Below are 19,787 nucleotides of genomic sequence, written 5' to 3'. Positions count from 1 at the left end.
TTCATACTAGAAAGAAAATAAATAAATAAATTTGATCGAGAAAATCCTACTTTTTTTCTTAAACAGTAAAGTATTCAAGTGGGCCTAATCTAGAGGATGAATGTTTTAAGAATGGAAAGATTGTAAGCCTTGTTTGGGATTACTTTTTTTCTGAAATTTTCTTTTATCATATTTATGAGAGCAAGTTTTACTCTTATTTAGCTTTAATTTTATTTCTTGAATTTTTTATTACACATTAATCTTTGAAGGCTTGAAGCACTTTATTTTTTAAAGGAAAAAAAAATGATGAAACAGTTTTGGGATTAGGTTTTTTCTGAAATTTCTTTTATCATATTATGAGGATAAGTTTTACTCTTATTTAGCTTTAAGTTTATTTGTTGAATTTTTTATTTCACGTTAATCTTTGAAGCACTTTATTTTTTATAGGAAAAAAAAGAATGATGAAACAGGGGACAGTTTTACAGAGGTAATTTTGTGTTGAAAAATCTGATGGTATAATATACTAGATGTTATTTTGTTGCTGAAAAGGGTAAGGGCTATACTAACATAAAAAGGGAATTTAAGTGTTTTTTTTCTAGTTTCCATTATGATTGTTCTTATGCTCAAGAATATCTTGGTTGTTTTTATTATTACTTTTTCTTTTTTCTTTTTTCGTTTTTTTCCCTCCGTGATGACGGTGTAATTTCACTTACCAAGCCAAGTGAGTGGCTATGGATTATTGTACCACTTATATATGAATTATTGTCAGATTTTGTGTTTTTACATTTATTTAAATAATAACACACTCTTTATTGATTTTGAATGCTTTCTTCTTTTATTGATTTTGCATTGCAGTTTCTCCTTTGCTCTTCATCCAATGGAGAAGAAGAAGTTGAATAGCCTAAAATTGCAAACAATTATTCTAGCACCTATTGCATTTTCCCACTTCGGTCATTTTAATTTCAAAATTTACTGAGAGATTGAATAATTCGATTTTTAAAAAAATGAAAAAAAAAAAAAAAAAAAGAAAAAGAAAAAAGCACACACACACACACATGATTCACAGTTGGGGAGAAGACATGATTTTTGAAAATAAATATTAATTAACTTTATTTAAAATAAATATTATTTAACTTTATGTGTAAATTGTTTTATAAAATATCATATTTTGTTGAAACTAGGATGATATAGTTGTTGGAGTTTGGCATGCTTATAACACATGTTTAATTAGCAATTTAGCATTCTAATCATAACATTTATATTTGAAAATTAGAATACTCAATAGCCAATACTTTATCTTACAAATCATAATTCATTTTCATGAATTTTCAACTAATCATCATTCTATGATTTCTTAATATAAATGTACATATGACAAAAGGTTATTCCAAGATGCTTCATGATAAGCTTTACAATATGAAAATTTCCCCAAAAAATGATTTATCTATTATGCACTTGTTCTATTTTATGCTTTTGAGCCATTGCTGGTATTTGCGCACAAAATTTATTTTTCTTATTATTATTTTTAAAATTTTACAAACTCTATTTATAAACAAAGAGTTTCATTAAACAAGTCTTTATTTTTAAAATTTTATATTCATGTATTTTCTATTTTATAGTCATTATTGTGTACATAATTTTTTAATAATTGTGTTTCTATATATTATAATTATTTTTATTTTTATTACTTGATATTTATTTTTTACCCATTTTATATGATTTTTAATCACATAAATAAACATTATTATTATTATTATTATTATTATTATTATTATTATTATTATTATTATTATTATATAGGTTTGTATTATTATAGTTATTATTATTTATATTCTTTAATGATTAATTCATCACGAGTATTGCAAGTAATTTTTACTAGTCTATATATATATTAAGGACTAAATGCTAGAAAGAGGTGAAGAGGATCAAAATCCAAGTTTCTCCCAATAATAAGGATGCAAGTATTATTTATTTTATTTTTTTATTTTAAAAAAAAAAAAAAATTCAAGCAAGAAATACAATGAGACCAAGTCACGAAGGCCCCAAATTGACTGGTAGAGTTATTCATACCATCTCCACTAAATTGAAAATTACAGTGCACTAGAAAAAAATTTTGGTCATTAGAACTGTTTCAATATCTGCCAACAAGTGTTAACACTAATTGTAATTACAAAATAAAATTAAATTTGATTCAATTTCAAATTCAATTTGTCAATTTTTTTTCATATTAATGTTTCAATTTGGTACTCAAATGTAACATAACTTTTAGTCATGATTAAAAAATAAAAAATAATAATAATATCCTCTATCCCTAACAAATTAGAACCAAATAGATTTAAGAAGTTTCTAAAAAATTAAAATCGGAATTATAATTGTTGAAATATCGGATCAACACAAATTGATCCGATATTTCATACCATCTCCACTAAATTGAAAACTGTAGTGCACTGGAAAAAGATTTTGGTCATTAGAACTGTTTCAATATCTGCCAACAAGTGTTAACACTAATTGTAGTTACAAAATTAAATTAAATTTGATTCAATTTCAATTTAATATGTCAATTTTTTTTCACATTAATGTTTCAATTTGGTACTCAAATGTAACATAACTTTTAGTCATGATTAAAATAATAATAATATCCTCTATCTCCTTACAAATTAGAACCAAATAGATTTGAGAAGTTTCTAAAAAATTAAAATCGGAATTATAATTGTTGAAATATCAGATCAACACAAATTGATCCGATATTTCATACCATCTCCACTAAATTGAAAACTGCAGTGCACTGGAAAAAGATTTTGGTCATTAGAAAGGTTTCAATATCTGCCAACAAGTGTTAACACTAATTGTATTTACAAAATTAAATTAAATTTGATTCAATTTCAAATATAATATGTCAATTTTTTTTCATATTAATGTTTCAATTTGGTACTCAAATGTAACATAACTTTTAGTCATGATTAAAAAAAAAAATTAAAAATAATAATATCCTCTATCTCCTTACAAATTAGAACCAAATAGATTTGAGAAGTTTCTAAAAAATTAAAATCGGAATTATAATTGTTGAAATATCGGATCAACACAAATTGATCCGATATTTCATACCATCTCCACTAGATTGAAAACTACAATGCACTTGAAAAAATATTTTGGTCATTAGAACTGTTTCAATATCTGCCAACAAGTGTTAACATTAATTGTAGTTACAAAATTAAATTAAATTTGATTCAATTTCAAATTTTATGTGTCAATTTTTTTTCATATTAATGTTTCAATTTGGTACTCAAATGTAACATAACTTTTAGTCATGATTAAAAAAAAAATTTAAGATAATAATATCCTCATCTCCTTACAAATTAGAACCAAATGAATTTGAGAAGTTTCTAAAAAATTAAAATCGGAATTATAATTGTGGAAATATCGGATCAACACAAATTGAACCAAAAGTACGGTTGGAATATTCTTGGAAATGAAAAGATTGAGATGAAATTCGGTTTGGTTTGTACTGATTTATTAATTCCTACTAGTCTTTCTTGTGCATGGCCGGTACAAATTTAGATGAAATTCGGTTTTGGTTTGTACCGATTTACTAATTCCTATTAGGCTTCGTTTGGTTAGATAAAATCAACGGGAAAATAAAGGAAATAGAAAATTTTAAAACTTTTTTATAGTTTAGTTAAATAGAAAAGGAAAAGTTATAGAAAATTATGATTCTTGAAACCCTTTATTTTTCTCCAAAATGTTTCCTTCACAAAATACGGGGAAATTTTATTTTCCTATGAAAGCATGTCTTTTTATTTAGTATTCCTATTTTACCCAACAACTTCAATAATATTATTTTACCCAACAACTTCATTTTATATTTGGAAATAACAACAAATTTTTACTAGGTTTCAAAAAATTGGAGTCCACTAAATACTTTATCATTGATAAAATTTTAATTAACTCGACTTCCATTCTTAATTGTTTTTTGTCATATATGAATAATAGTTATTCAAAAGGTCTAAATTAATTGAAAATTTTATCATTTTTTTAATATATTTTATTACTAATTCTTTATTATTTTATAAAATAAGGTTAATTTAGGTATCCAAACTATAATATGATATTTTTCTACAATTTTCTTGAAGAAATTTTCATCCTAACCAACTACATATTAGAAAATCACTTTTTTTTTTTTTAATTCGCTTCACTTTTTATTTCATTTTCTATTTCTTTTTCTTTCTTGCTATTTTCATCTAACCAAACGGAGCCTAAGCTTGGCCGATGGAAAGTGCTGTATACCCGACCACGACCCAGGTCCATGACCATTCCATTCGGATCCTACTGTCTGCTTTGGGTGGTTTAGTTCCAGACTCCCAGTTTTGTAATACGGACTTTGATTTGTCAACTCTTTTAAGAGTCAGTACCATAAATCAAATTCGCCACCAACCTATTCGTTCGAAGTGGGTGCTAACATGGCTGCTTCATTTGGCATCACCATCACCACCACCACCGATTCCAACTGTTTTCTCGCCCACCGCCGCAATTCCAACCCCCACATCAAATTCTCTTCAACCCTTTCTCATGGGTTTCTCCGGAAAGTCACACCAGCACTCGTCTCCTCTTCCTCACCAAATCAGGGTATGTTTTCCCACCTTCTTGTTGATGCGATTTCTCTCTTCTTATTCTTTTAATATATATGTATGGATGTGTATTGTTGTATAATTGAATTGTGTTTTTGACCAGAAATGCGGTTTGGGTCTCATGTGGAGGTGGCAAGGAAGGATCGTTCCTTGTCATTGGCATTTGCACAGACAGCTGCTGTTCGACATGTGACGGGATCTGTTACTGCAACTGAGGGTCTTCGATTCGCTATTGTCAGTATTTTTCTTCATTTTCTCTTTAATTGTTGGATTAATGCTTTTGGGATTGCAAATCATCCTTTGGTTTTTTTTTTTGTTGGGTTTGGGCCTATCATCTATATATATACACATACATTCATGTGTGTGTATATATATATTTGTATGCCTTTTATTGCTACATTGGTGTAATTTCCACAATTTATCATTAAATATGGTATATTCTGATGGGTGAATAGGTGCTAGTGGGAGGTTGGGGTCTAATTTCCCATTGTGATATACTGGGTGTGTTTATGAGTTGGGTGTGCGTGAAAAAAAGAAAAAAAAAAAAAGAAAAAGGAAAAAGAAGATAGTTTTATTTCCTTGCTGTTAATGATTTTGGCTTGAAAGAAAATTTTGTATCTTCAGTCTTCATTATTTCATTGTTACTTCTTGTCTGTATTCGTTTGCTTTTGAGAATTTTACAGCCTAACTATTAATGGTGTTTGTGACTCTGTATACTTGTTTTAATGGTTGCAAATTTTTTACCCTAGAATCACATTTCATTTAGTATCTAACACTTCTTTGATAATTTTTCAACATGCAATTTGTTGGACATGGACTGCCTTCCATGATAAAGGTTGTGGCACGGTTTAATGAGATTGTGACAAAGCTGCTGTTGGAGGGAGCCGTGGAAACTTTCAAGAAATATTCAGTTAAAGAAGAAGATATAGATGTATGTAGCCATAGTCATTTTCTAAAGTGTTAGCACCTATAAATTGGTTCCCTTTGTGTCTGCATTCCATTGTCATTTGATTTGTACATATGGAGTTTATACATGTATTGCTTTTCAAAGAGCACCACATCAATTGATGGGAGATGTTCGTGTGATGAACCCACTTTTCTATTTCATACAAAAATGACATAAAACTCTAATTTGGAGAGCTGCAATGATGGATTGCTCAAAATTTCTGATTACCTTCATAATTGACGTTCATGATTTCCATGGCTGGGACACCTAATCCAATTATTTTAGCATTCTGTTTGCAAAGCTTGGGATTTTTTGAATTTTAGAGTGGTTTGGGAACTACAACTCTTACACCAGGCAAATGCATGCATTCTTCTAAATAATAATAATAATAATAAAATCCTCATTCTTGTTCTCACCCAGTTTGGATTGCCAAAAGTGAGAACGTGTTTTTTTGAGTCCAACAGCAGCCATTTTGTGCAAAATAATATAAAAAAAAAAGGTTATTATCCATTCCAGCCCTCTCAGCAACCGACTTAAGTACGACTGAAACTGGGTGTTGACATTGTCTACTCCTTCTGCCCTTCCACATTGTCTTTTCCTTTTGATCTGTTGAATTTATTTTTTCCCTTCTCGTTGTTCTTCTCTAAATGTGTCTTTACTCATCTAGTTGCTTTAGTGCACTAGCCTGTACTTCATAATCTGGTGATGCCTGCAATTTTATTCCATGTTCTATATTGTACTGCCAGTTTGGCCTTCTTAAATTAGTTCACTTTTGTATCGTATGTGTATTTTGGACTTCTCTTAAAGTTCATATTTAAATCCTTTAACTTCCCATACTGAGGTTTATCTTTTCAGAAGACAGAGATATATGCATAATGTATTTTAACACAATATGATCTTTATTGTGTAACTATAGTTTTTAAGGAGAGAGTTTCCATCTCAATGGTTCCAGCCATTTTTGTCGAAGAGAGAGATTTTGGTCGATTAATTGTATTGACGGCCAACATAACCATGAGAGATATCTTATTAAAATGATTATTGTAACGTCTATGAATGAAGAATTTCTTGTAAACATTTCATATAGTTTTTGTTCTTTAGGATATTTGTTTATTTGAGTACAAAATGGACTGGCATCTTACCTTTTGCGTGTGTAAAGCTTTGATTTTTGTCGTGATTTCCAGAGATCTAGGCCATTGGATATTTCACCTGTTAATTTATGTAATTTGAATCATACTCAATTTATTATTATTATTTTGACAAGTAAGACTGTATTAGAAAAAAGAAAGCCATCAAACAGGGATCGCATCCCCCAAAAACTATGCAAGGCCAAAAAGGCCCCTAAACTCTCAACGAGTCCAAAAAATCAAGTATCTCCCCCATGCGTCTCAGGTATCTTACCTGTTAATTTATATAATTTGGCTTGCTCAAATTTTAATTATTATTTTTAAATGTGATCACTAAAATTATCCGAACTACATTTTCTTTCACGGGGGCTGGTCATGCTTGTCCATGCGTCTTATAGTCAAAGAATAAACTATAGATAGTTCATAACTCCAATTTTTATATAATTGGTCAAAGAAACCTCAACATTTTAGTTAAATATCACCTAGAAGAAGTAAATGGCAAATCCAAGCATTGCAAGTTAGAATATCTTAGTGTTGGTTGCAATCAATTTGGTAATAATGTAGATAATAAACATAACACTAATTATATGGTGTTTTTTTTCCTTCCCTATGCTACATGTTAACCACCATCTATTCTAAAAGGTTAAGTTGTTAGAGAGGGTGTAACTTTAATATTTAAATCTTCTAACACACCCCTTCATGTGTGGCCTTCTTTTGGTCCAACACATGGTTTAATTTTAATTATTAGGATGACAGTGATGTTCGAACTTAGGAACTTGTCTGCCCTAATACGTTGGTTGTAACTTTAATATTTAAATCCACTAACAACATAAACTCAGAAACAGGTATTGGGTGTGGATGTGTGTTTTTGCATCCTTCTCTAGTTTTGCTTGATATGTGTCTAAAACTTGGAAACATGCACGCGGACACTTCATCCGCATTTAAATACACATGTTATATAATTGTATAATGCATGTTGTTATTGTTATTTAGGATATACTTAATTATCATTTAAGTTAACCGAGATGTGGTCACAAAGGGGATTCCATCTATATCAGAAGTAGGAAGCCCTTCTTTGTTGTTAAATTTGAGTTTTTTTCTTCTTCTATCATCTCATGTAGAGGATTTGGGTGTCCAATTTAGATATTTGTATAAGACACATGTCCCATACAGATACTTAGTTTCTATCTCGTTGACGCAGGTACATCAAGGAGGATGGGTGTATCCATGTAACACCGATCCTTCATTATTTTGTATGAATACTTTTTAACATGGAATGATTATTCTCTTTATCCATCAGGTTGTTTGGGTTCCTGGGAGTTTTGAAATTGGTGTGGTTGCGGAAAAGCTTGGGAAGTCACGAAAATATAATGCGATTTTGTGTATCGGAGCTGTGGTATGATTTCATTCTGCAGTACCATAATTTGGCAGTGCTGCAAAATTTTCTCTGCTCATACTCATTTTTTCTTGCCCCATTTACTTTTGTTGCTTAACATGCAGTTTTACGCATTTTTTCTTTTCTTACACGATGATTGCCTTACTCACATGGAATCACTTACATTACTCATTGGATTTACATGTGGAATGGATCTGATTGGCCGTCAAGAATATCAGATTAAATCACATGAATTGACCTCTGTTGCATAGAATCTCTATGCATTTTAATCCTAGAGGGATACACATATTATACAATATATATTAGACACACTCTTCCATTTAATTCGTCATGTCTTGATTTTATGATTAACATCATCTCAAATTTCTTCTTGATTCGTGACCATCTATTTATTTGCCTTGAAATTCAAGAGGCCTTGTATTCTTGTTTTGAATCATCATAGAATGCTCCCTTCCTGCACGTAGAATACTCTCATGTCTATTACTTTATTCATCTTACTTAAAAAAGAAAAAAGAAAAGAAAAGAAAGAAAACACAATTCATATAAACATCCATGGCTTGGCAGTTCGAGTGTCAAATGTCTAACCTGGCTACTGGCAAAGGCTTGTTGACTTATGTATTTTATTCTGAAAGAGGCTTTAACCTTTTCTATTCTCCTGTTGTGGTGGTCAGTATATGCTGCTTGCTTTTGGTGCCCTAATTAATTAATGATTCTTTTTTGTCAGTAGATTAGAGGTGATACTTCTCACTATGATGCTGTTGCTAATTCGGCGGCATCTGGAGTACTCTCAGCGGGTCTAAATTCAGGTTTGTTTATGCATTATCTATTTGTGTTTCTTCTGATCTGATTTCATCCTTTTTGATGATAATGGAAATAACTCAGAAAAATTAATGATTGCATCTTCTGGCATGCATAGTTCGGCATTGGATTAGTGTTTGAGTAATTCCAGTTGCTATTTATTCATTTAGCTTTTCAATTAGATTGCATGAATATTGGGTCAAACCTATTAAGTGACTGAAACGTGTACATATCACAGCTGTTTTTACTATATAAATATTTTCCATATTTCTGTTATGATTTTTGATTCACCAGGATAACCTTTTTGTTATTCTTCTGGGTTTCTGAGAATGGAAGTCTATTTAAATTCTAAATGAAATCCGTCACTACTTAATGATGTAAAGCATGCATATAGGGTAAATACCACACACCATTGTGCTGGAGTGTTTCTACTCGCGTATTTATTCTGACTGTCATCAGTTGTGTATACATACAACTAGATCAATTTACAATGTCTTAATTATTTTGGCTGGCCAATAAATCATTTGATTCCATTCCAGATTGTCATATGGAAAAACATATTTCACTATGCTGAAGTGGAGTAAGAAACCAATGCTTCCTTGTTCATGACATAAACAAGAATAGAAAAAAAAAAAAAAATTGAATGGATCCCTGTCAATTACTAATAACAATTTGTTCTTACATCTAAAATTTGTAAAAGTTCAATCTAGTGTGACATAGTCAAGACAACATTGTTGACCATTAAATTAACCAGCTGTATATAACTTCCTTTTTATGCTCCGGATATGGCCATCCATATTGCTAATTTTAAACAGAAAAATAAAGTGAACCTTATGTGCAGCTCCAATCCTTGCCACTTCTCCCTGCCTACCTTACGCTCTTCTATTCCCCATAACAAATGAAAAAGAAAAAGAAAAGAAAAAACCCATTCCCTTTATACTCACTGTTGAGTGCTAGCCACTGAAACCACTGCCCTTTCAATTTTTTCCAATGACGGGGGAGAATTTAGTTTTTAATTTATTCTTCCTAGCTGTTGGAATTTTAAGGTGGGAACATTCCCTAATAGATTCTTTCTAATAAAATAACAGTTTGTGTCGTCAATCATAAAAATGGGGCTACATTAGTTTCCTTTAAGCTTGACCCAATCTTCTATTTTTGGCCATTATCCTCCAATGTAAAGCAGGGAGGGGCATATATACTCAACCTGGTCAAGGAGGCTCACACCTTCTTTTGATACGTAGAACTACTTGAGATCCCCTGGGATGCCTCCTAGAAGAACATTGAATAATTCAATTTGGTTGAAGGCAACACTATTTTGAGGTTTTTGTCAACATGTTATCAGTGCCTATTGGGGGTAGTAGGAAACTTTTTTACATTTTCCTGCAACAGATAGGTTCTCTTTCCAGACTTTACTTTAACTCTGTATGTGCATGTCTTTTCAGGTGCAACTACAATAAATATTTTACTTTAAGGATTATGGTCTCCATACATAATTTTTTTCACTTCTGATGTTCAGTTGCCTCAATTTGAAGGATTCGGTATATTCTATCACTGGCTCCCTTCTGGCTGCCAATTTAGTCTTCGTTTAGGATTTCCTCAGCTTTTTTATCTGCCTTATAACTGTCATATCTGTAGCCAACTGTTGATTTACTTAACTTCAGGTCAATCCATGACTAGGACTGGAACTTTGATCCGCATCCTGAATAGAACTTTACACTTGTTTTTCCCTTGAAAATATTAAGAAAAAGGAAATCCATTATTCTTATGCATTTAGGCTTAAGAGGTACCCACACATGGAAAATGCTGTTCTAATAAATTTCTGCTATGACTAACTCTCATGAACTGCCTCAAAAATAATAAATTAAAAGAACCTAGAATTATTTTGAACACTGCCGTTTAGGGGCTGTTCATATGGTCGTGAGGGCAAACTATACTTTTCTATATCACCATTCATTCATATATGCATGGAGATGAACATTCATGCAAGCGTGTCCTTGTGGTGTGTGCATCTACATGTGAGTGCATATTTGTGTTTTTATGCAAGTGCATGTGAATGTGCACGTGTGCTGAGTATGTGAACGGGGGAAGGGAAACTGGTTGCATGTGTGTGCATTCATCTATAACCGAAATATGGTTGTCGTGCTAACATCCAAATGTCTGGAGTATGATTATCATACCATCTTGCATATGCAAAAAAAAAAAAAAACACACACACACACACACACACACACACAACTACAACAACAACACAGTATTATCCAATTGAAAAAATTTGGCATACTTGTTAGCTCTTCGTGAGTGTGATTTCTTGGCTGGAGACACATTGATTAGGTTCTTTGGCAGAAGTACCTCACTAGTTAGATGCTCACGTCAATTCTGTATTTAGGCAAAACCATGATGTCTATAAATAAAATCAACGTTGTTGTTCAATATTACACTTGCAACTCGTTGATTACTAATGGCATTGTTGCCAATAATTTTCTTTTCTACAGATTGTTGTACTGTTATTAACTTCATAATTGGTTTGTTGATCCAAATTGAACTTTTTTTTCCTTAATGATATTGTAGGAGTTCCTTGCATATTTGGTGTTTTGACATGCGATAACATGGAGCAGGTAAATTGATGATATAACCTTTATTTTAACTTGTTGATTGCTTATTTGTGTTATATTATTCAACTTAAACTTTGGCGAGTTTGTTAAAATTATTAATTATTTTACAATCTTTTATTCTTAAGATATCATAATATTCTTCTTTTCTGCAGTAAAGGAATGCCTCATAAAAAAACACTGCATAGTTATTTTCATATTAGATGGCATATGATTTTTCGATGTTTTCTTCATAATAAATTCCAGGCTTTGAATCGAGCTGGTGGTAAATCTGGGAATAAGGGTGCTGAAACAGCTCTGACAGCTGTAAGTTCTCTCTCTCTCTTTCTCTGTGTGTGTGTGTGTGTGTGGTGTGTATTTGGTAAGTGGGCTGACTCTAAATATATTTATCTCAAGACTTGGCTCTTCATTGAATAGAAAGATTACATAAATGGTGGTAGGCCATTGTATATTTGTACTGCTACTAAGACTTGGTTTGCAGAATAGGAACTTTTGTTACTTAAACCACTGGTAGCATTCTTGATATAGTAAGGAGTGCATATAATGATCTAGTGGAATAAATTGACTATAGGTAAGAACCATGGACCCCTATTACCGTTCATGTCTACCAAATTTGGTTAGCATTGCCTTACTCTTAAAATATAAGAAGACATATAAAACCCATGCTAAGGATTTTGAAATGTTTGAAGTACTCATGTGGGATGCACAATACAACATCCAAGATGTCTGGTTGGACATGAACTTGACACATACATCAAATATTTTAATTTATGTATTTGTGCACGACTTGTTTGCCATATTCCTTTTGTCACATAATGCTTCAAAATGAATGAAGTGCTCATATTGAATGCTCCACAGATCCATATACTCATTGTAAACCTGATTTTCTAGACTCTGTTTTTTTTTTTCTTTTCTTTTTATGGACAAAAGACAGATTATTTATGTCAAAGTGGAGAACCTCCTGACATATTAAATGTCTTTATACCCATATTTGCTAAAAATTATAGAAAAACTAACTTTTTGCTTGAATGGGCTATTCAGTTTCCATGGTTATTTTGGCTCTTCTTGCAGATTGAGATGGCATCTTTGTTTGAGCACCATCTGAAGCAGTAATAATGTTTGACCAAGTTCAATTTAGTCCTTTTCTGCTGGCATGCTGTTGAAATTTTCTTCTCTAAGCTGCCCGGATATCTTTATGGTAAGAGTTTCCAGGAATTGCAAAATGGTGATGGCATTCAAAATTATTACCAGCTACTCATTGATTACCTGCAAGCTCGAATATCTTCCCCCTGCTGAAACTCGTCAAAAATTGGAGGACATAATGTTTTAATGTATGTTAGACAATCCGTTCTACTGTGTCACACTTTGTTTCATATATTTATCTTCACATTTCAAAATGGTGCAGTGTGTGTGCGCTCGCACACATCTTTTAAAGGTTACCTCAGATGTCAGTTGTAGGTGGCGATAGCAGCGGTGGCATTGCTTTTAGTTGAATAAAGTAGTGTCGTGGTAGTGGCGATGTCCACTGGTGCGGTGATCATAATTGGAACTTTAATGAAATTAGAACTGGAAATCTGGGCAAGTGTTATAAATAGCACTTGTTTAAAATTACTCTTTCATAAATAGTCCGGAGCAAAAGGGTAGGTGGAAGAGAATATTTTGTTGTAGAGAATTGAAAAGAATGGAATGCGGTGATTATGAGGTCTTAGCAATACCTAGACAAGTGTCTTATGTGATGCTATGCCTTGTACACAAGTAATTGCAGCTAGCCTGTGGTGGCTTGACAATGCTTGGGTGGTTTTTTTGTTTTTTTTTTTTTTCAGTGGGCATTTGTGTGTAGCTTATGAAAGACTGCTGTTTTTTGATTGTCTTTTGATATGGCATTGGATTTAATTGTTGTCAAGATTGTTTTGGCAGCTAATGTGAAAGAGCGTCATGGCATGAAGCTGCTTGGTGATTACACCACCATCTGTTATATTCCATCATCTCTTCAGCCTTTGCTGCAATCGACCGACCTTGACTGTATGAGTCCACTTCTCAATTCATTTTCTACTGGGACTGCATGCAATGAAACTCTATAGGAATTTGGTGTGAGAGAGGTTGAAACAATAACAGGGATGTTGGGTGATTTTATACACTTCCACTGTTTAGGACAAGCAGATGAGAAAATGTAAGATGTGATTAGATCCGACTTGAAGAAATGAATGGGATAGACTTGAACAACTAGAACCGAGTACTCCATCAGCTTGGCCCAATGGAAGATATTGGGCGAGCCGGGCATGTCATGTCACTGGTTTGCCCACCTGATGAACTTGTACAATTTAATCAAATTTGTCTCACCTGTACATAAAAACTACACACAACCAACTTAAAAGGTGCATGTTCATTGTGTTGGTATATCAATGAAATGGCATGATCGGCTCCACTCAATATCTTCTCGTGATCTAGGGGTCATGGGATTGAAATGGAAATTTCACATGCAGAGGCAGAGATGCATGCATCGTGAAAGTTTGCAATATCTCAGGGCTATCGTGCCCTTGAGGTTTTCAGCCGTTGGATGTGGTGGTGGGACCCACCCACTGGTTGATCCAACGGTTGAATTCTGAGGTTTTCAGCCGTTAGATGTGATGGTGGAACCCACCTGATGATTGATCCAATGACTGAGAGAATCCGGGATACTGTAGATTTTCTCGCATACATCACATTCTCTCTAGACCTTATAGTAACCGGAACCTTGTGTATCAGGCTACCCGTGGCAGAGGAGCCAAGTCCGGCAAAGCATAACCATTCTACAAGGGTTAGGTTCAGCAATAAGACCTTACGGTACCCGGCGGGAAGTATCCTGAACGGTTTGAGCTCCCATATCTAAAAGCATTTCCGAGGAAAGCAGGCTTGACAGGCCCAAGTCTTCATTTGTAGGACTTTTCGAAGAGAATTGGTTAGCTCATTGAGACTCAAGCTCAACGTAGGGTGAAAAATGGGCTCTTCTACTTCTATTAAGTTCTTTGAAAATTGCCATACAGAAATGAAATCGACTTGATTGCTCATCCAGCTTGTGTGCAAATCTTTTCTCAGAGGGAAACTGGCCATGATGGGCCCTCCGGACCAGATAAGACGACACTCCACAAAGAGCTCCGCACAGAAAGAGGAGCTGTCATTTTCTTCCATTCCCTCTCATTTTTCAAGCTGTTGTGAGCGAACCTTGTGCATCGGGCTACCCGCAGCAGAGGTCCGGCGAAGCATAACCATTCTACAAGGGTTAGGTTCAGCAATAAAATAATTAGATGACTACAAAGTGCCCAATAGGATTTGATCAACAGCCTTTTCCTGTAAAGCCCTAAAAATGAATGCCCACTATTGGAAGATCATATCAGAATTAAAACTACACGTATGTTCTCTTTTTATAAATAGACTTTTTCACAACTCAATTCAAAAAACATCCGTGTCTTGGCCAAAATCTATATGTTTTCAAAATCTTTTATTCATACAGAGAAATAATTTGCATTTGAGTAATCACTAAGTATTGTCCTTGGCAAAATAGTATTATTCCTTAAGTTGTGCTTTATTATTAAAAAGGTATACAAGGAGAGAATAGCAGCTCCAAGCTTAAAAGGCTGAGACAATGCCTACCTTCCAAAGTACTTCATTCTCCAATGCCAGCCCATGATCAACGCCGTTGAGATTCATTTCTATAAGTTTGGAGACCAAATTGCCCCTGTTCCTTCAGGGAATCTATCTTCTCTGAAAATTATAAGAAAGAAGACAAAATGAGGAAACTCTCATTCTCCAATCTGAAAAAATGATTAATTAATGATTATTATTATGTTTCAAGAATCAAAGTAACTTTTTTTGCACACATATAAAAATGGTCAAATTCATCATTTAAAATTTCAAAAATGATTGACAGTTATTGTGGTGAAATTTCAAAGTAAATGTGGTGAAACAGCAGCACACAAAATTGCGGGAAAAAGACACTGGAGAGGATTCTGCCCAAAAAGTTCAGTGACATATATTGAATTTTTTTTTTTTGACAAGTACAAAAAAAAAATAATAATAATAAAAAAATAAAATAAAATGGAAGAGAACAAAATATGCATCTGAAACAAAAGAAAAAGGCCAGAAGAAACTTAGAATCAAAGCTAAACATAGTAACAGAAAAGACGACATCTAGACACAATATTATGCACACACACACATATGTGTATGTATTAGCTCACCTTTACACTATAAATCTATGTATTATATGCAAAGCATGATTGATGAGTGTAGCATAGCAATTAGTAAATAGGATAATTTCTACACACCATAACCATGGAAGAAAGGTCCCCTCTGTAGTATCCATGAGGAAGAAGAAAGCTAAATGTTCTCTTCTTAATCTCTCTTAAATACCTACCTACACCACAAAACATGAGGTGAATTGAATCAAATGACATTAGAAGATCTAACGATATAACAAAGAGAAACTATATTATTATTATTATTATTATTATTATTATTATCTTTTTTTCTCTCTTGTCATGGTGACATTGCAGCTTTCTCTTCCCACTTCTGTGAATCTCACAGCAAAGCTCCACATTCCTGGAGTGTTTCCTAATTGTCAGAGACCTACATTGAAGACTGTTCCTTCAAGCTTGTTCATAACCAATTCACAGCAACCCAAATGTCCCAATTCGCTGTCCCCCCTAGTGAATCAGGTCCTGCTCTTTTCCTTTCCATCATTTTTTCATAATGGGGTGTTTTCTTTTCTTCTGTTTCTGTTTTTGTTTTTTCTATGCATAATCATATAAGTTCGTGAGGACATTGCTTGGAAGAATGACACTTGAGTGCATAAGTTTGTATACTGTTTTATTTCTTTTGCTGGGCAATGGTTCTACATTCCTTGATTTCTTTTATTAGTACATAAATGCGCAAATACAAGAATCCATTGCTTGTATAAGTTTGCTAGGCATTGGTTCTACATATTTCTTGAACTTGTTTTTTTCAATGATCAGGTGTTTGATATTTCTGAACTTTATTTAAGAATTTATTCATGTCAGAGTGTTGCTGCAATAGTGTTCGGAGATGGATCAGGGTCGCGGCTCTATCCATTGACGAAGAGGAGGTCAGAAGTTAACTATAGCTGCAAATTGCAGACTCATTGATGCAGTTGAGAGCAACTGCATTAGCAGTAACATAACCAAGATATATGCTCTCACACAAGTTAACTCCAATTCTCTCAATGCCCACCTTTCCAGAGCTTATTCTGGTGCAGGCCTTGGGAAAGAGGGGTTTGTTGAAGTACTTGCAGCATATCAGAGTCCTGAAGACAAAGACTGGTTTCAGGTCAAACAATATAAGTTTTTCCTAATTTATGTGTGCGCGCGCGCGCAAGCGCACGAATTTGTCAGTTATTTCTGCTTTAGTTGTAGTTCTTCAGGAGTGCATTTTATGATTTTTGGCCTTACCTCTCTATGTTCTTCTAAATTTGTAAGGGAACTGCTGATGCTGTAGGAAGATGTTTGTGGGTTCTAGAAGAGTATCCAGTACTCGAGTTTCTGGTTCTTCCAGGCAACCATCTATACAGAATGGACTACCAAAAACTTGTAGAGGCCCACCGGAACAACAAGGCCGATGTAACTGTTGCGGTGTTGAGTAGAATGAGAGATCAGGATCCGACTTTTGGTGTTTTCAAAATAAATTTTGAGAATCAAGTTATTGAATTCAGAGAGAGTGCAAAAAAGGAGGCAGTGAAGGCTATGCCAGTAAGTTTTGTATCAGCAGCTTCTTGTTTAAGCTATATTTCCACTTCTACATGTTTAGTCACATAAGAAGAACCGGACAAGCAATAAGTTTTAAATTAATTTCTAAAGAAGCTTTAATCTGTAAATTCAGGTACAATGCTGTAGAAAATCCAATGGTGTTGCTGATAATGATTTTCCTAGTATGGGGATCTATGTCATGAACAGAGAGGCCATGATAAAGCTTCTTAGAGAATATTTTCCCAAAGCAAATGACTTGAGAAGTGAAGTAATACCAGGTGCATTGTCCTTGGGAATGAAGGTCAGATTTTTTTTTTTTTTTTTTTTTTTTTTTTTTTTTAAATAAAAAAAAAAATCTAAAATTCATATAGGCAACTCTTTCTGGTTTCTGCTCTCAATTTCTGAGAAAATTTCAATTTGTGCAAGATTCAGGTTCGTGCCTACCTATTCGATGGACATTGGGACGACATGAGAAGCATTGAGGCATTCTACAAAGCAAATATGGAAATCACCAAGAACATGAGATACAAGTCAGTAAAATTTAAGTACCTGGAAGCTGATAGAATAAAGTCAGTGACTAACAGAAACTTCATCTTTTGGTAACAGCTTCTACGATAGGGATTATCCGGTATACACTTTGCCTCGTCATCTGCCTCCGACCCTAATAACTGATGTAACAGACAGTGTCATTGGAGATGGTTGCATTCTTAGTGTAAGAAAATGATTTTATTTTTTATTTTTTTTGAGTTCCCAAGTTCTAAGTAAAAGGGGTATAGAAGTTTCTGTTTTGAATTTCTTGGTGGGATAGGTTTTCATGAGTCCCTAATAGCAGAGGTGCAAGATCAAAGGTGCAGTACTTGGTCTGAGGACAAGGGTAGGAAATGGAGCCATAATTGAGGATTCAGTAATCATTGACTCTGATATCCAAGGGCGGATTCAGCCTTTCTGAAAGGGGTGGGCTAATTTTGGACTGGGCTAACTTTAGACTGGGCTACCATTACTTTTTTTTTTTTTTTTGGGGTGGGCGAAGCTAGGATCCCCCCTTGCTGATATCTATCAGGTAAGAGCCATATAAACTGCATTAATTTTTTTTCCAAAGGTGTTGGAAAGCACATGAAAATGAATCATTTTTAGATTTTGTATGTGTTTGTGCACACGCGCTGACCGTTCAAGCAAATGCATATACACCCACAAGAATGCTCCTAACACGGATCAAACACTCAATTCCTCATGGTGTTTTTAGGTCAAATTCCATCGTCTGGACAGCTAGAATGCCCAATTGGCATGCCTACCAAATTTTAGTACATTTTTAACCGGACTGTTTTGACCTTGGAAGACCCATACCGATCAAAAATGGGCTAACAATGCCCATTGGTATCATTTTTAGACTTTCGGATAATCATTTTTTAGATGAGCATGGTTGTACTTGTTCTTGCAAATTCTCATCTAAATTTCACTTGTTTTTCTTAACATCACTTCTGTTTTTTGCTGTCATTTTCGCAAATGCTACGTAAATCTACATCCCACCAGTTATCTCATTTCTCATACAAATGTGTGAAACAGGCAGAAGATGTGCAGAGTTGTGGTGTAGAAGGCAAATGCATGGACATTCCAATTGGAATTGGGGAAGGTTCACACATAAGGAAAGCTATAGTGGATAAGAATGCAAGAATTGGCAAAAATGTTATGGTACCAGCACATAAGCATTTGATTTTCCAAAGTATAGATATATTGACTTTTTAGCTTACAAAATCACAGTTTTAATAAACTACATCACATACATAATTTTATATATTGTGTATACACATGAATTATAATTTTATTAAAGGACTTTGCTCTATTAGTAGGTTGAAGTATATGCACTTTGATATTTTGTAGATCGTAAATAAAGACAATGTTAAAGAAGGGAACAAGGAAGCTTATGGCTACATCATCATAGCAGGGGTGGTGGTAATTCTGAGGACTGCAGTGATCCCAGATGGCAGCATCCTTTAAGAGCTGGACTCACTATCATCTCAAGATATATATATATATATATATATATATATTCCGTTTCTTATTTTCACAGAAAATTTACATAAAAATACAGTGAAAACAAATTCTTTCTTCCTTTTCATATTCCCCAAATTGTATTCTTAGTTTGAAGAATTCAAAGAAATAAAAATTTAGAACTTTCTCATTATTACTTGCCTAAGAAGTAGTACTGGTTTCCGTTTTTCTTCTATACTTTCCATTCAACAAAAAAGCAATGGAAAAGAGAAAAAAAAAAAAAATGTAGCCAAAATAAAGAAAATTCAGGTCACTAGCATTGCAAAACAAATCATATGGGAATTTCATTGCAACAATGGTCATAATATTATTAAAAATAGTTCAATATGACTTTGAACCAAGAGACTTGTATAGTTTGTCAAGAAAAAATCTTAAGAAGGTTCATTTCTCATCCCTTGAGATCGACGCAGAGCCAGAAATTAAATTTGGGGGGCACTGTGTGAAATTTATTTATTTATTTATTAAACATGACAATAAATATAGATTCTTCAAATAAAGAGACACAGAAGAAATTTTTTTTGCA

At 33.4% G+C, this 19,787-nt stretch overlaps 1 protein-coding gene and 1 pseudogene across 1 annotated transcript; both read left to right on the top strand.

Annotated features, from left to right (window-relative positions):
• Window positions 1-4,373: 4,373 nt before the first annotated feature.
• On the top strand, window positions 4,374-12,916 carry LOC132302798 (6,7-dimethyl-8-ribityllumazine synthase, chloroplastic-like). Its single transcript, XM_059799749.1, has 8 exons — window positions 4,374-4,602; window positions 4,708-4,838; window positions 5,440-5,535; window positions 7,975-8,070; window positions 8,798-8,876; window positions 11,437-11,483; window positions 11,724-11,783; window positions 12,549-12,916. Exons 1-8 carry the CDS (start codon window positions 4,437-4,439, stop codon window positions 12,588-12,590), a joined length of 717 nt encoding a protein of 238 aa, XP_059655732.1. The 5' UTR covers window positions 4,374-4,436; the 3' UTR covers window positions 12,591-12,916.
• A 438-nt stretch (window positions 12,917-13,354) lies between these two features.
• LOC132276000 (inactive glucose-1-phosphate adenylyltransferase small subunit 2, chloroplastic-like) lies at window positions 13,355-19,333 on the top strand (annotated as a pseudogene).
• Window positions 19,334-19,787: the final 454 nt, after the last annotated feature.

The sequence above is a fragment of the Cornus florida genome, unplaced genomic scaffold (assembly GCF_030987335.1).
Source record: "Cornus florida cultivar Cherokee Brave unplaced genomic scaffold, ASM3098733v1 CherokeeBrave_3.0.0_Hap2_Chr01, whole genome shotgun sequence".
Taxonomy (NCBI): domain Eukaryota; kingdom Viridiplantae; phylum Streptophyta; class Magnoliopsida; order Cornales; family Cornaceae; genus Cornus; species Cornus florida.
Note: the sequence above shows the minus strand (reverse complement) of the source record. Positions and strands in the feature narration are given on the sequence as shown.